The 17,586-nt window shown below is 39.6% G+C and overlaps 1 protein-coding gene across 1 annotated transcript; it reads left to right on the top strand.

The window, feature by feature from the left end:
• The first annotated feature begins 412 nt into the window (after window positions 1-412).
• Window positions 413-16,704, top strand: TTC5 (tetratricopeptide repeat domain 5). Its single transcript, XM_006048362.3, has 10 exons — window positions 413-567; window positions 3,703-3,835; window positions 4,741-4,952; window positions 5,311-5,461; window positions 6,696-6,787; window positions 8,842-8,898; window positions 9,486-9,632; window positions 9,794-10,008; window positions 13,215-13,359; window positions 16,096-16,704. The coding sequence occupies exons 1-10, from the start codon at window positions 484-486 to the stop codon at window positions 16,213-16,215; spliced, it is 1,356 nt and encodes a 451-aa protein (XP_006048424.3). The 5' UTR covers window positions 413-483; the 3' UTR covers window positions 16,216-16,704.
• Window positions 16,705-17,586: the final 882 nt, after the last annotated feature.

Genomic DNA, 17,586 nt, shown 5'->3' with positions numbered 1-17,586 from the left:
TATTAGGATAGTGTTTTAAAAATTATAAAATTCCTCCTATATAGAAAATCACTGTAAAGTTTGGAAGACATTCAGGCAAGTTACCTTACCACTGTACTACATTTCCTTCAAAATTTTAAGCTTATAACACAGGCACCCACTTTCTTAGTCTGTTTTTTTCCTGGGGTATTGTAATTTTGGTATAAACAAATAGGAATATACGAAACAACAATACGCAGGTACTTAATCTGAGAACATTTTGTTTGCAGGACTTGGAAAAGACAAATTTATGAATTTGAAAGTGATTGCAGACCATTTCCTCTGGGCTATAGGCATTGCAGGTGGATTCTTTACCGTCTGAGCGCCACCAGGGAAATCCACTTAGCATAGTTAAGTTTGGAGCGGCGCGCTTCCTAGAAAACCAGCTCTTTCACTCGGGTGCCGTAAGCCTCCAGAGCTCTAGATGCCGCTGTGGCTCTATCGTGGGGACGGGTATGCGTCTCTATGGTTTTAAGTTGGGGGCGGAGAAGCTGGGAAATGATGGCTGTTGAAGAGGAAGAAGTCAAGGAGGTCTTGCAGAAATTGCAGGTGGGGGTCATAGATTAAAATACATATCTGCTTTTGTTACTTGGGAAGAAGTAGAGAGCCCAGTTTATGCACTGCCTGCGAATTTCTTGACACATACCCGACGCTACTTGTGTCCCCGTGGTTACTATAACAACTCCCGAAGGTGCAGCCGCAACGGGCTAGAGGAGCCCCCCGGGGCCAAGCGACAGGCGCAGCCAGTTTGTTGGGATCCCGTGGTGCTGACCCGACTGCAGTTAATTTCAGTCCTGTAGGGAAGACGATTTATTGCTCCTAACTTTATTCCTGTACATTGTTGGGAGGTTGTATTCCCCCTCCCCCATTCACCCATAACAAATAGTAGACACGTGTGTTTGGCAGATCTGCAGGCGCTATTACCTATTGCTTGTAGTTTTGATAAGACCATTTCTTCAGTACTTTCATGCTTTCAAATTGGCAACAATCACAGTAATGGCTTGCACCGTGTGAATTCTGGTTACTCTCCTTAGAATTTAACAGTTTTGATTTTTTTATGTACTCCACAATTCCAGTTTGGGGTCTAATGCAGAAGGCTCCAGACTGCACTCAGTTCACAATTGACTGTGGTAACTGGGACAGTCTTGTACTTGGTAGATAGGAGCTAATTAATTGCTTGACTCTTTTCTTTTAATAATCCAAGATTTTTCTTAAATCTCAGAAACTGAGTTTTTTGTATTCTAAGGCAGCCTGAAATGTAAATGTTGGACTTATGACAGGTTTGTAACTTTCTTAAAGGCTTCTACAGCAAAAGTTTAAACATTGATGAGATTTGTTTCTTTAGTAGATTAGACTAATAACACTTTTTAGAGTGTGAGCTTTACCTCACATCCGGTTGACTTGGATGTAGTTCTTTTCCCTAGTGTGACTGAAATCCGAGATTCTCAAATCTAGCACTGTATTACAAACATTGTGTATGTATGTTTGTATATGTATAGAAAAAACCTGAAAAGGTAAACTAAGCCATGGTTATCTCTGGGGTTATTGGGATGGTCATGAGGAATTTTTTACTCTGCTTATTTTATTTGAATTTTAACAACATATATATATTGATTTTTGCCAGGACAAAAGTTACTAAAAATGTTCACTGTAGCAAAACAAACCAACAAAGCCAAACAATTTCTTGTATGTTTTCTATTACAAATAGAAGCAAACAATAAGACCTTCTCTGCTGCTAAGTCGCTTCAGTCGTGTCCGACTCTGTGCGACCCCATAGACAGCAGCCCACCAGGCTCCTCCGTCCATGGGATTTTCCAGGCAAGAGTGCTGGAGTGGGGGTACCACTGCCTTCTCCAAGACCTTCTCTGTAATTCTTAATATGTAGCTATTGCTGACTGCATGATGAAAGGAAATGGGTTGTAATATTTGCTGAGATCTGTCTTTTCCTGCTCTTATTTGTGGTAGATGCCCTAAGCAGCGAGGTAGAGGATACCGGGGTATCTTGGGGGTGGGTGGGGAAGGCGCAAGGATGAAATGGGAGAATGGAGTAGAGAGAGGAAAAGGATGGTGATGTTGCTATTCATGGGAATGGTGGTAAACTTTATTTCATTGTTATAGACATTTTAGGTTAGAAGGAATATATTAAGGATTTTTCTCAAAGTGTATTTTACAGGTCATTTTTATTAAAGTCATGCAGGGTGCTTGTTAAAATGCAGAATTTTGAGTTCTGCTAAAACCACTAACATCAGAATCTCTGTAGGCTGGGTCCTGGAAATAATACAATAAAACTTGAAAAGCACTGTTACAGAAGGAGATAATCTAATTTCATCATTCTGGGTAGAATTTTAATTTCAAATAAGTACTGTGAAGAAAAGTAGGAGTGTGATTTAACAGTAGGGTGGAGGAGGAAGGAGTTACTTTAGTTTGGGTAGTGAGGGAAAGCCTCTCTGAGAAATTGGTGTTTGAACTGAGACCTAAATAATGAAGAGGAATGAGCCGCGCAAAAGTCTGGAGAAAGAATGTCCAGGCAGAGGGAACAGCATGTGTGTAGGCAGGATTGAGAGTGGATTTGAGGACCTGGATGAAAGCCAGTGTGGCTTGAATAGTGTAGGAGAGTGATAAGAAGTGAAGTTTGTGGCAGGATGAATGGTGGAAGGTCAGATCTCACAGTCTTCTAGGTCATAATAAGGACCTGGATTTCATTCTGTCTGCAGTGGGAAACTATCTGAGTGTCTGTGACATGACCTACATTTCTGTAAGGCCACTCCAGCTGTAGTGAGGAGAATGGGAAAGAGTAGAAGCAGAACGACCTGTTAAGAAGCTGTTGGAATAGTTCAGGCAAGTAATGATGCTGATTTAGTTGAGGGTACTCATAGTGACATGGAGACTGGTGGATGGATTTGGGGTGTGAGGCAGAGGTAGTTGGTAAGACTTGGTGGGATTGGATTATACCTTTCTACTGCTGTTTTGTTTTAGGAAAGAATAGATAATGGAAAAGCTTTGATTGATGTCCCAGGAAGACTCAAATAGAGATATTTAAAGAGGAAGGAGAACATTTACTTGGAAAGAATGCAAGCAAGCCAAAGGATGACTTGACAAAAACTAAACAAACAAAACCCACAAATATCTAAAGAAACAAAACTGCAAAAATACAAAATTGATCAAGCTTAAATTGGCCTGTTTGTCATAGAGAATGGCTCTCCCATGTTTGTCATACTCACAAATGTCACATATTTTCAGATATCGGCATAGGGAAAATCAGAAGTAAGGGATTTTTATTGTTAGGAAGTCCAGTTTTAAGGGTAAATTTCAAAATTTTATACTTTAGGGACCAGTACTAGATAGGATGATCTTATTAACTTTGTTTTATCTCAAGGTGCAAAGCATTTCCTCTCTCCTGACTAAGGTATATAAAGTGCTTAATCATATTGGAAGCTCTGCTGGGTCTAAGAGGAGAGACTGTCAATCATGGTACAGGTTGACTTGGGACAGTGTGAGAGTGGGCTGAACAACTTTCCTTCCCTATCTGCAGCCTGCCTCTTGTGTCATTCCTGGGTGAGGTAGAGGATCAGCATTTCTAGGCCAAAAGTTGGTATGGCTAGCCAATCTCAAAGTTTACTTGTCTGGTATCCTCTCCACTTAATGGAGACCATTCTTATGATGGTCTCATTCTTACATTCCTAGGAACTGGTGGATCAGCTGTATTCATTTCGAGAGTGCTATTTCGAGACACATAGTGTTGAGGATGCTGGGAGGAAGCAACAAGATGTGCGGGAAGAGATGGAGAAGACCCTGCAGCAGATGGAAGAAGTAGTGGGTATGAGTCCCAAAAGAACACACAACCTGCTGTTCCTTATTGAAATGTGATGGAGCTTTGCTCTCTCTGTAGACTCTTTGGTATCCTGTTTGTGGTTGCTACAAGTTAGTACAACAGAACATTTCTTCTAAGGGTGCCTGTGTAGGATGGCGGCCTTTCTGTTCCCTAAACTCCATTTCCAAATGCTGTGAAATGAAAAAGACCATACTTAATGCTTGATTACTGTTGCAGTAATCTTCTTAACTGACCTTTCTGCCTCTTAATTTCTTTTACTTTCAAATCTACTTAAATAATGACCATGGCCATAATCTTTCTAAATAATTGCTTCATGAATTTAATCTCATCTCTTGTCTGCCTCTTTGCTCAAGTATCTTCAAAGATTCCTACTCTTGACTGGTTGAGGTCTAAACCAGTCCTTTGTTATTCAAGTCTTCATTGTCTGACTTTTTCCCGCCTACCCTTATCTCTGACTACCTACTTACGGAGGAGCCTTTTGTTTCATTCAGGTTGAACCATCCATCCTCCCATGAACATGCCACATGTATTTCTCCTTTCTGCTTCTTTGTCTTTGTTTACATCATTTTTCTTCCTGGAGTGTCTTGTCTTTTCTCCTTTTCGCTTTGTAAAGTCCATTCATTGGGTGTATGTCGTATGCTGTTTTTCATTGTGTTTTAATTTTCCATGGATAGACATTGTCCTCTCCACTAGATTGTAAGCCCCTCAAAGGTAGGGATAATGCTTTCTTTGTTACCTTGTTTTCTAACATAATAGTCTGCATGTGGTAGGTTTTCAATAAATTGTTTGTTATTTGATTGCTAGAACTTGCATAGGGTGATTCCTTGAAAGTACCCTGGTCTCACCTGTAAAACTGTCTGGGTTTCCTTTATCTTTTCCCCTCCTCCTAGGTTCTGTCCAGGGCAATGCACAGGTTCTGATGCTGACTGGGAAAGCACTGAATGTGACTCCTGACTATAGCCCCAAGGCTGAGGAGCTTCTGTCTAAGGCTGTGAAGCTGGAGCCCAAGCTGGTAGAAGCCTGGAACCAGCTGGGTGAGGTGTACTGGAAGAAAGGGGATGTTGCAGCTGCCCACACCTGCTTCTCAGGAGCCCTCACCCATGTGAGCTGCCCACTGTGCCCTCAGAAAACACAGATGGGGAGGATGGGATTTCTCTGGTTTTGTGAGTTTCCCTAGGCCATGAATACCAGAGTAGAACTGCATGGGAACTAGGAGAACAGAATCAGAAGAGGGGAGAAAGGATGGGGGAGCAGACTTGGATGAGGAAGAAGATGATGGGACCAGGTTCAGAGGTAGATGAGAAGTGAAGAAAAGTAACCAAGTTGATCCTTGTAGATGGGAGTCTTAGGTACAGATGGCAATAAGAATTAAGATGAAAAATTAGAAGCCTGAAATAAAATAGATCTGCAAAGGAGAAATAGAACCATGCAGGTTAAGTATATGGCTTCTCCATTTGCAGTGCAAGAACAAAGTCTCCCTTCAAAACCTGTCAATGGTGCTTCGCCAGCTGCGGACTGACTCTGGAGATGAACATTCTCGCCATGTCATGGACAGTGTCCGACAGGCTAAGTTGGCTGTGCAGATGGACATCCTTGATGGCCGCTCCTGGTGTGAGTGCTTTCAAAAGATCTCCAGCAGGTTTCTAGAGCAGTGGTTCTCAACCGTGGCTGCGCACCAGGATCATCTGGAGCCCATCTGTTGAGTCTGACTCTTAAGTGTGAAGCCAGGGCATCTTTGCTTTGAAGGAGCCCAAAAGGTATTTTGATGAACCACTATTCTAGTACCTCTTGGACCTTTTCATTGAAGAGAGGAGGCTTATGTTTCCCTAAGCAAAGCGGGGCTTTTGTGCAGTCTCCTGTTTTTTCTTTGGGTTCATGTTTGCCTCTTTATCCCAGAGGAATTTTGGGTATACCCCGAGTATAGTGTCATCACTGGTTTGTTGCAGATGTGGGGCCTTTCATACAGACTTTTGAGGGTGACCAAAATAGTTAAACTTAGCACTTGGGCTCTGAGATGATCCATCACCGTGTTTCTCAGTTTTTTCTCTGCCCTTCCACCCCCACTTAGGAGGCACAGGATGGCTAGAGTTGATTGGAGTTGGATATTTCCCTTCTTCCATATGGGAGGCTGGAGCTAGCTGGCGTTGGTTATTTCCCTTCCTTAGGTCAGTTACCTTCTGATAATACCTTAGCAGGTTAGGCTCTGGTTAACTAGTTTCTCCTGGGGGTACTTGTTAAGAATAGAGTGTTCAGGAGTTCCCTGGTGGCCTAGTGGTTAGGATCCCAGGTTTTTACTGCTGTAGCCCAGGTTCAGTCCCTAGTTGGGGAACTGAGATCCCTCAAGCCATGTAGCGTGGCCAAAAAAACCCACGCAAACAACAAAAACACGAATGGCATGCTTTGGCATATTTCAAAAAGTTTCTTTGTCCCCTCCCTCTGCTAGAAGTACAAGGGTATTCTTCTATATTTGCTATGGGAATCTGGTTGAGTTCTTGGAGGTAAATCTTACAATATTGTTGGGGGTCCCTTATGACTGGTACCCCTGGAGTTTTTAACTCCCAGGTTTGTCCACAGTGAGGCTCCAGAATTCATCAATTTCAGTTGAGGTTTTCCTACCCCAGCACTGTTGCTGTGGTAGTTCCTGAGTTTCTGCTAAGTGATAGCTCCCTGTATTCAGCTCTGTCTGTCTCATTTTGGAGCAGTGGTTTACCCCTATTGTCACCTTTATTATGCATCCAAGAGGAGTTGTGGATCTTTTAGTCTGTTCAGCTTTTCACTTGTTAGGATAGAGTGGTGACTTTAAGCTCCTTACATGCATAACCAGAAACCTGTGTTTCTCTTTCAGATATTCTGGGGAATGCCTACCTTTCTCTTTACTTCAATACTGGCCAGAACCCTAAGATCTCCCAGCAAGCCCTCAGTGCTTATGCCCAAGCAGTAAGTATTTATAGTCACCCAGGCTGGATATGTAGAGGCAGCAACAGAAGCAAAAATGTTGTTCGGTCTTCTTTGTGGCGTTTCAGCGAGCAGCATGGGGAGTGTTTGCTGGCATCTGATGGGTGTGGTTTTGTGAAGCCAGTCCTGCAGAGGTGAGGTATTTCTTCCTATAACTTGAGTATTAGCCATGTCTTGCAGTGTGTGCCTTAGTGCGAGGTAGCTGTTTGAGCTGTCTAGAGTTCTTATGTAGGCATGTGCAACCAAATCACAGAGCCCATCCCAATATGTTCATCTTTTTGAATGGGGAAAAAAGTATATGTGAAAAATAATGTTTATTAATATATATATACACATTAAAAAAAAATTAAAACTCTGCTACTTAAGTATAAATTAAGCAGTATCCCCAGGTTAACCATTAAATAGTATGAATCTGGATTTCCCACAGGCTAAAATAGAAAATAGCATGTAGTCCATTCTACATGATATCCTAGGGATTAATTCACTGGAGCTTATGCTTTGCCTTAGGTTTTCAGGCTGTTTATATTAATATCCACTTGTAGGGCGGTTTCCTTCAGGCTTTGAGTGCATGACTGCTCATTGTTAACAAAGTTTACATTGGCCTCCTGAGTACTTTTTATTTAGACTTCGTATTCACCTGCTTTTATTTTCTCTTGACATAGAGACTCACTTTTTAACTTATTTATTTTGGTCTGAGTGGCAGAATAAGGAATATAGCTACCTTATATTCATGTTTGCAGTTTAGGGACTGTTCTTTTTTCTTTCTTTTTTTACCATCCCACAGAAACTTTATTTTTCACAAAACTGAATTCTGAAATATAGATAACCATTTTTAATAAGCACAGTCAAATTTTTAATCACAGAATGTCTCCAAGAATTATAGCTTTAAAATACACAACCAATTTTTGTATTTTAAGAATATCTTAACTCAAATAAGTTAGTTTCTTAAAAAGCACACTTCTCATACTATTTGTTTGGCTTTACCCTGGTGCACTCTGGTGCAGCCATACCCAGAAGCTGTGGGGACGGATGTGTATACCGTGCTCTTCTGTTGCTCTGTGCTGATGACTGCAGCTCACCTGGCAGGACTCGCACTCATGACAGGAACATGCAGTAATAAGATGGCTTTTTAAAAAATGGCAGAGACGACTTCCTCACACACTGTGCTTCTCACTGTAGCCTTAACAGTGGCATTTAACTCAGCCCAACCTGTGTGGTCAGCAGGTTTGGTTTTATTCAATCAGGGAACTTTCTAGGCAGAAGTATTTTGTTTTACTCTGATTTCTTAATCTGGTAACTGCTTACATTTTAAGGTATAATGTGATGTACTCTTTTAAAATTTTATATTTGGCTTCTGCTAAATAATTGCTTTTAACTCTTAATTTCTTCATCAGACCTGCATTTTTAAACATATTTGAACCAGTCATTTAAATAGTTTTAATTACTATTGTTTTGTGCTTTTGCAGTGTGCCAGGCAGTGAATAGAATTAAAAAAAATAAAGTAATCATAGCCACGAAGATAGCTGCAGATACGTTTGTCTATACTGCTGCGTGGTTTCTGGCTATCTATTTAAATTAGCAAATCAGAATTTGGCTTTCTCTGTGTGTTTTAAGGGGGTTTAGATGTAGTAACGTGATTCCATTTGTGTCTGAAGCTGGACTCATGGGCAGAGGAAATGTGTTAAATCAGCATCATTTGTTTTCTAGATTTTCTTCATTTATATTAGCATCTCATTAATTAAAATTTTTTATCAGATATTAGTCACATATTACTTCTATCTTTATACTATTACGTGGGTAAATTATAATCTATTTTAAAGTTCCATGCACATACAAAGCCCTTACATCCTTGAGGTTTCAGGGACTGTGTAATATGTTCCACACAAGCATTTACTGTATTATAGTGTGGGTATAGGAAACAATTTGACAAGCAGAAACTTAAATTTTTCCAAGGAGACAAGGTTTAGGACATGTTGTGTATGGCCGTCCTTAAGACTGAGACAAGAGCCACTGATGGTCTTCTTATTCCACTATAGGAGAAAGTTGACAGGACAGCTTCCAGCAATCCTGATCTTCATCTGAACAGGGCAACGGTAAAAATAAAAAGAAATTATCATTTATACTGGGGAGTGGTCATCTGAAAGTCAAATACATAAGCTATCTAGGTCTTAGCCTGTGAGGATAACAGTATTCGTAGGGACAAAGTTGCGTACTAACTGCTAGAGGAAAGCTAAATTATTTCTGGGAAAAACTTGCTTAGTTTGACTAAAGTATCTGGAGGGAAAGGAAAGGGGGCTGAGTTGGTGGGAGGGTGAATAGAGGATGGGGGGCACAGTTTACAAGACTTTCCTAAAATGTTCATTGTAAAAATAAAAATAGAATCACCCAATGTATGCAACTTAACTGTTTTAGAGTTTGGAAGTTAGCTTCTTTGAAATGATTTCACCTTTGAGGTTGTGATCACCTTGGCCAGGAAAAAAGGATATAAGGTATGACCAGCTCTTCATGCAGTTTATTTGTAGAACAGGAAAAAAACTGGGAATGTTTGTAGAGTAGGAAAACAATTGGGAATAGGAGAACAGTTTATTTCTCAAGATTCCTAGCCCACTGTGCTAGCCCACTTGTGCATAGTTTGTGTTAAACATACTTTAATTGGGAGGGTTTGTTACTTCTTGTGCAGTTACATAAATATGAGGAGAATTATGGTGAGGCCCTGCAGGGCTTCTCTCGGGCTGCAGCACTGGACCCTGCCTGGCCAGAGCCCTGGCAACGAGAGCAACAGCTCCTGGATTTCCTGACTAGATTAACCAGCCTCCTTGAGAGCAAGGTAAAGATGTCTGAAGACTGAATCCTACTTTTATACAGTCAATAAAATAGTAGGTCTCGGTAGTACTGACCCTACAGAAGTGGATAGGTGGTGGGGAGGACTAGACTCTCAAGGAGAGTGATTAGTTTCCAGCTTCTTACCTGTTTCCTTTTCCTTTGCAGGGAAAGGTGAAGACCAAAAAGTTACAGAGCATGCTGGGAAACTTGCGCCCAGCCCACCTGGGCCCTTGTGGTGATGGGCGCTACCAGTCAGCCTCGGGGCAGAAGGTGACTCTGGAGCGCAAGCCCCTGAGTGCTCTGCAGCCCGGTGTAAATAGTGGAGCTGTGGTCCTGGGAAAGGTGGTGTTCAGCCTTACCACAGAGGAGAAAGTCCCCTTGTGAGTTTCTCTCGCCTTTTCTCTTTTTCATCCTTTTAAACTAGTTGCTCTCATTTCCTGGCCTTTCTCTGAGACTTGAAGATAATTGTTAGTGGTCAGAGATCAGTGAGTTCTCTTTCCCTTCTGTGACTGTCCCAAGAGACGTTGTATTGTCTAAGTAATGTCTGACAGTCTCTCTGTAGATTCTGTTACCACCCAGTTTTTCCCTGAGTTTGGTGTTCTGTCGACTCTTACATCTGAAGCTGAAATTTGACAGCTACATTTTTTTTTATAAGATAGGAAATCTTTTTATAAGATGGAAACCTTAAAATTCTCCTACCTCTTTGTGTTTTCATGATAATAGAAGTAGAAGGAGAAAGAATTCTAAATCCTGTTTGGACTTAGGTATGCCTAAGCAGTTCTGGAAGGTGAGCTTTGAGTTTGAATTTAAGGCCTGTTGGAGAGATTCTCTCAGATGTCATTCAACAAATATTCATTGAGCATCTGCTATATGTGTTGTAGGGAGTTAAAATATAACACACCCAAGTGAACGGTTCTTATAGTTGAGCAGAGGAAATGAGTTAAGAATATTCATTTAGAAAATTTTAACTTTTGGAAAATGAGGGTTCAGTCAGTGCCATCATTCCTTGGTCCTTTGCTCACTTCCCAATCCCTGATTGACTTGTTTCCTTTTTCTGTTTTCTGCTGAAACTTTTTTGTTTCTGGGATCACCAGTGTTTGATCCAGTAGCTTCTATTACATGGCTCCACAGCATTCTGACTTCTGTCACTATTGCCTTTCAAATTCCTCTGCTTCATTCAAACTAAAATACAGCTCCTACTGTATACCTGATTTTCCTCCATGGCATTTTCATGGTGTATGTGTTTGAAGAATTGAAGAACAGGAAGATAGTTGAGAAAAGTTTAGTTACCAGAGCAGACCTTAGAGTTAAGAGGAATGAGGAAGAAGTATAAACAAAGGTAGGTTTAGGGGCCCCGGAACAAATATTTTGCTACTCTTTGGTTTCTCTTTTTCTGCCTAATTTCTAAATGTTAAGTTCGAGGTAGACTCTGTTTTTGTTTCTTTCCTTTCTCTGCTGCTAAGTAACTTCAGTCGTGTCCGACTCTGTGCGACCCCATAGACGGCAGCCCACCAGGCTCCCCTGTCCCTGGGATTCTCCAGGCAAGAACACTGGAGTGGGTACAGGATGGCAAATAGATGCCACCTTTGATCACTTGGCAGTGGCTGCATGACTTACTGTTTAGAGGATTCTGAGGCTTTTTCACCAGGAGAGGATGCTGTGCTTGATTGCAATGTTTGCTGTGAGTTCGAGTGTGCCAAGTGAGCATGAGCACTGATTCCTCACGTCTCATTTGTAGGTCATCTCTTTTGATGATGTCATGTAAACCCAAAGCTTTGGCTGCCTCCTCTATGCTCACAGGTCTAGCTCTAGCCCAAGCCTCAATTCCAAGTTTTGGATTCCTATATTCAGCTGCCTCTGGGCTTTGATAAAATCTCTAACTTCTTATGTTCAAAATTACTTATGTCATCTTTCTCTGTCAATTTGCTTCACCTCCCTGAATTCTTTGTCAATCAATGGTATCACGTCTAGTCAGTCACTTAAGACTTCTAAGTTCTAGCTTCTCCATTCTCTTGCCTTGAAGCATTCGCCAAGATCAATAGATATACCTTTTAGTCCCTACTTCTCTGTGTCTACTAATTTAATTCAGCCTCAGCACTTCTCCAAACAGGTCTCCTTATTCCCTGTTTTTCTTCCAGTGTTCCACAGTGCGAAGAAATATGCCCCAGATACAGATTTGACCATTGCTGTTTCGTATTTAAAATCTCTTACTGGTATTGTGTAACTTTTGTGATGAAGTTTTAACTCCTTAGTTTAATACACAAAGCCCTTTATGATTTTTTTCCCTGTCTACTGTCTTCTGTCATTTTTCCTCTTGTACATTTTATTCCAACCTTAGGATTATTTTGTAGGTTTCAGAACAGCTATTTTCATGCCTCTGTGTCTTTACACACAATTATTGTACCTGGGTAATCTTTTTGCTGCTTCTTGATATAGATTACATTTTTCCCCCCAACATTCTGTTATAAAATTTTCAAACATACAGCAAAATTGAAAAAATTTTGCAGTGAATATTTGTGTACTTATATTCTACTATTCATATTTTATTATACTTAGTTTATCACATATCTGTCTATTCCCTTATTCATCTGTTGATCTCTTATTTTTGGTGCATTTCAAAGTAATTGCAGACATTAGTATGTATTCAGCATGCAGTCATTAACTAGAGTTCAGTATTTGTTTATAGTTTTCTTCTTTTTTATGTAAAATTTACATACAATGAAATGTGAACATCTTAGTGTACATTCCTAAGTTTTGACAAATGGATATTCTCATATAACCCAGATGCCTATAGAGAACAATACCACCACCTCAGGAAGTTTTCTCATATCCATTTCTTGTCAAGCCCTATTCCCTTCCCTGTAGAGGTTTTTTATTTCCACTGAGGATTAATTTTCCTGTTTTAACCCAAGTAGTTTTTCATTTCTTAAGATTCAGTTTGAGGGTCTCGTCTAAATGGAAGCCTTCCTGGCTTTCCATTGATTTAGACATTTCTCCTCTGGGCCCCCACAGCCCAACCTTTGGCTTCACTGAATTCAGCACAAGGAAAGAGCTATTCTGGAACCTTTTGCAGTTGTATTGTAAGTGATGATTTAATTGCCTGACATCCACTAGATTAATAAAGTCACTCATAGCTGGATTGATGTCTTACTGCTGAGCACAGTGGCTGATACCTGATAGGTATTCAGTGAAAGTTTGTGGAATTAAGTAAATTGACAGTGATGGTTAGAGAGTTTGATATTGTGATAGTTAAATTGGTAGAGCAGGAATACTGTTCTGCTGTAACATTTTGAGCTAATTCATTATTAATATTCATTGAAGGCTTCAGTGTGCACATTTCCCAGGTTCTTGGGAAAGTGAGAGATTGATGAGTCTTACGGATGTTTTTTAAAGATACATATCTAAGACAAATGAGCCCTCAGGTGTACATAGTGAATGATGGTACCTGCCATAGGATTTCTAAGGAAGTAACAATGAAAGCATTTGTTTATTTTGCTGGTATTGTTAAAATCACTGTTTCTGCTTTTCTTTGCTGCTCACTTCTTTTTTTTTCCCCCGTCCCTCTTAACCCATCTTAACCTCGCAGTACATTTGGCCTGGTAGATTCAGATGGACCTTGCTATGCAGTTATGGTGTATAATATGGTGCAGAGCTGGGGAGTACTCATTGGGGACTCTGTAGCCATCCCTGAGCCTAACCTTCGTCTTCACCGAATTCAGCACAAGGGAAAGGTGAGTGATGGCTAGGATTCTGTCTCAGCTCATGGGCTCTCAAAGCGGGACCAAGTTTACCTCTTATAAAAAATATATATGTAAGGTAATGCATATATATGTGTGTATGTGTTATATGATATCCTATATCTACACACACATATATAATTATTTTTTACTAAAAGCTAGATGATTATTATTTTTTTGGTTTTTCTTTATTAAAAACTGCTGGTAAACAAAGAGAATTTAAAAAATGGACTGAACAGAGCAAAGAAAAATACATATGATACCACATGAGGAATCTAAAAAAACTGAACTTGTGAAAACAGTAGATGGTGGAATTGGGGAGGTTTTGTTTAAGGATACAAACTTGCAACCAGTAGATAAATAAGTCCTGGAGACCTAATGCACAGCATAGTGATTATAGACAACAATATGGAATTATAAACTTCAGAGTTGCCAAGAGACTAGATCTTAATTGTTCCCACCATAAAAAAGAAATGGTAATTATGAGATGTGATAGAAGTGTTAGCTAATACAGTGGTGGTAATCACATTGCAATATATAAATATATCAAATTAACACATTGTATTGTATACCTTCAACTTATATAATGTTATATGCCAATTATTTCAATAAAAATAAAATTTTAAGAATAGACTGAAATATTCTCATTCACATGTTATTGCTGTTAACAGTTTGGTATGTAAACCTATAGTCTCTTTTCATAAAAATATACCCACATTTGTATGTATATTTTAAATTATGAGTGGCATATTATATGCAGATGTTTGTGAACATTTCCTTTGGTTTTCCATATTCTACAACTTTGCTTTGAGTTAAGACAGAGGAGCTGATGATGAGGATAGTAAAAATTTACTGAACACTTAACTGACTCTAGACACTGTGTTTAGAGTTTTACTGCCTGCACTGGCTCATTTAATCCTCATAAAACTCTACAGGAGCAGGTGTTTAACCACTTTTTCAAACCATTTAGATCTAGGGTCAGCAAGTTATGACTGATTGACCAAATCTGGCTCATTGCCTGTTTCTATATGACTTGTGAGCCCAAAATGGTTTCTATATGTTTAAATAAAAACAATGGAAAGAATAATAATTTATGGTATGTGAAAATTACAGGAAATTAAAATTTCAGTGTTTGTAATTAAATTCTTTTAAAACAAAGTATGCTCATTTGTTTACTGTTATCTGTGGCTACTCTGGGGTTTTCCCAAGTGGCTCAGTGGTAAAAAACCTGCCTGCCAGTGCAGGAGATGGAGGAGTTTCAGTTTGATCCCTGAGTTTGGAAGATTCCCTTGAGGAGGGCATGTCAACCCACTCCAGTATTCTTGCCAGGGAAATCCCATGGACAGAGGAGCCTGGCAGGCTACAGTCCGTGGGGTCACAGAGTCAGACACGACTGGGCATGCATGTGGCTGCTTTTACACTATCGTGTCAGTGTTGAACGGCTTTGGGACAGAGACCATATGACCCACAAAGCCTAAAATATTTACTATTTGACTTTTTACAAAAAAATTTGCTGATCCCAGATCTAGATTATTTAGAGTTTTTTTTTTTATTCCAAAAGTACCGTAGTAAATATTTTTATCTGCCCATATCCATGATTATTACATAAGTTTAATTAATTGACTAAAGAAATAAAGTGAGTTTCTAAGGTAAAATCTTAGTTTCAAAGCTTATGCAGTCTATGACTTTTGATATATACTGCCAAACTAGTTTTTGGAAGGTTCTACCAGTTAATACCAACAGTGAATGTAGTTGTATTTCTTTGCAATTCTGTGTAGAAATCTTTGAACTGTTTGCTGATTTTTCATGAAAAGGATAGCATCAGTATTCTTTGGCTTTGGTTTCTTGGTTATTGGTGAGGTTGAAAATTATATTAATATGTTTATTGACTATAATCCTTTATAAATTTTTTTTGGGGGGTCACTTACTCATGTTCCTGTTAGGATGTTTCAAAAAATTGCTTTATGAGGATCTCTTTACTTTGACTTAAAAAGAACCTCCTTTACATTCCGAGTGGAACAGTATATTTTGGATAAAGAATTTTTAGCAACGTGTTTTACAACTTAAAGTACATTTGAACTGATAAAATGAGCTGATATCTTCTGTTATTAGGAGAATGTTTAAAATCTACCTTTTGTTAATTCCTCCTTAGAAAAAAGGAGAAGTCAATCTATATTTGGCAGATTAATTTATAGCCTAACAAACACTTGATCTAAGAGTTCCTCAGACTTTCCATTGGCTCTGGATTGCCCACTGTGTGTATTTAGTTATAATTGTTGATAAACACTGGGGGAAGGGCAGATTTTGTAGAGCCAGTGGGACTCTTTTTGCTGGGCATTGCCAGGATCCTGTCCTTTTTGAAATAGAGAATGGCCCCCCCCTTTTTTAAAATTTTTATTGGAGTATAGTGGATTTACAATGTTGTGTTAGTTTTGGGTGTACAGCAAAGTGTTATCAGTTATATATGTACATACATCCACTTGTCCCTTTCTTGTAATAACAGTACTGGCAATCTACCTGCCCCAGATATTCCTTATGAAGATTGAAAACTTTGGGAAAATTGCATTCCCTATGTAAGCTCAGGTTTGTTTAATGTGAGATGGAGGTAAGGGGTGTATCTACTGAAGAAGGTAGAAAGGAGGGGAAGAAAGTCAATATGGTATATCCCTGTGCAGGAGTTTCTTCCATCCTAGGATCTGTAATTAGTTTCTGTATATTTGTCTTTTCCAGGACTATTCCTTTTCCAGTGTTCGTGTGGAGACACCCCTCCTGTTGGTGGTGAATGGGAAGCCTCAGGGCTCCAGCAGCCAGGCTGCTGCCACGGTGGCATCGAGGCCACAGTGTGAATGACCCTCCTTTGATTGCATGCTGAAGAGAGAGTGGAGGCCAGGAGATAAGCTCAAGGGCACTCGGCAGCTCCATCAGCCACTTCTAGTTACGCAACTGGAATTGGGGGGATGTTTTAGATGACAACTTTCCTTCCTCTGCCCTGTAAGACACTTGTGTCTTGTATTACGTTTCAGCTCTCTCTGGGGCTACACATGTTCGTGGAATATCTCTCCTGCCTCTTTGCTTGCTCTTCTATGTTTTGGCAAAGAGCGTGGAATTGGTAGAAGGGTTGGCACCTTGCCATGGGATAGAGTCCCCAAGGTTCCCCTTCTTGTCTCCTTCCTGAGCCTCATGTGTATATATCATTTCAGTATTTATTGCTAAGGGAGGGGGCTTAATTTTTTAATGACTTAGTTTTTAAGCAATTTTTATTTTATTTTTATTTTAAAATTTAGGTTCTTCCCCTTCTTTGGGGCTGGAACAGAATTAAATTTGTTTGGAAAAAAAAAATACCATGTAGTTTGGCTTGTTTCATTCTCTCCAGGCTTGAATTTTTGGTTTTAGGATCACTTCAATCCATTGGCGCGATACCCCTCCCCCACTTTTTTCTTTATTCAAAATAGTTTGTTTTTCTTTCAGTTAAAAGAAATCTGGCAATAGGCAGCTCGGGGCAGGAATGGCAGTGCCATGAAGTCACTGTGAACCAACTTTCTTCGTTTCCCTTTTCTGTCATCCTCAGGAGTGGTCCTTATGTCCAGCATGACAGCAGTACTGGTCTAACAGTGGCATTAGGCTGAAAGACGAGTCAGAGTTAGATACTCAGTTCCTTTAGGTTCTAGTGATGTATTTTATAATAGTTTTTCTTAATATCCTTGCGGGAAAATAGGGAAATATGAGGGAGGATTATTAGCCAGCTGAATGCTTACATCCAGAGAGTTCATTAATGGATACATGTTAATTTGGAAGACTTCTAGTGCTGTGCTTCAGGTCTTTGTCCTTGCTCCTTGAATATCATTGATGACTCATTCAGTTTATGAAGACTGTAAAATATGGAGAAGTCCTTAGAGAATGGATAATAGAATAAACGTCAGTCTGTCTTAAGTTATAAGGGCTGAATCTAAAATAAAAATTTGAAGTCCATTCTTTTGGTCCAAAAAGGGCAATTTTCTAAGGTATATCTTCGACATCATGTATGAAAAATTACTCAGAATTTTAGTAGATAAGATAAAGTCAGTAGGAGTAACTAGTATGACATAGTTGCAAAACACTTTTTTTTATGGTTATACCAATGAGAATATACTATACATTCTCTGCTAGCCAGAGGGTTTTTAATACATTGCCTGGCAGACCGCATGTGGAGCCTTGTATCCAGTTCTGATTGTTGATTGTGAG

This window comes from Bubalus bubalis, chromosome 11 (genome assembly GCF_019923935.1).
Source record: "Bubalus bubalis isolate 160015118507 breed Murrah chromosome 11, NDDB_SH_1, whole genome shotgun sequence".
In the NCBI taxonomy this organism is placed as follows: domain Eukaryota; kingdom Metazoa; phylum Chordata; class Mammalia; order Artiodactyla; family Bovidae; genus Bubalus; species Bubalus bubalis.
This window is presented reverse-complemented; position numbering and strand designations above follow the sequence as displayed.

Excerpts from the sequence above, each read along its gene's own strand:
- TTC5 (XM_006048362.3), top strand. The coding sequence starts at position 484 with ATGGTTTTAAGTTGGGGGCGGAGAAGCTGGGAAATGATGGCTGTTGAA. Across the intron at positions 10,009-13,214 it reads ACAGAGGAGAAAGTCCCCTT|TACATTTGGCCTGGTAGATT; the intron begins GTGAGTTTCTCT and ends TTAACCTCGCAG. Across the intron at positions 13,360-16,095 it reads GAATTCAGCACAAGGGAAAG|GACTATTCCTTTTCCAGTGT; the intron begins GTGAGTGATGGC and ends TGTCTTTTCCAG.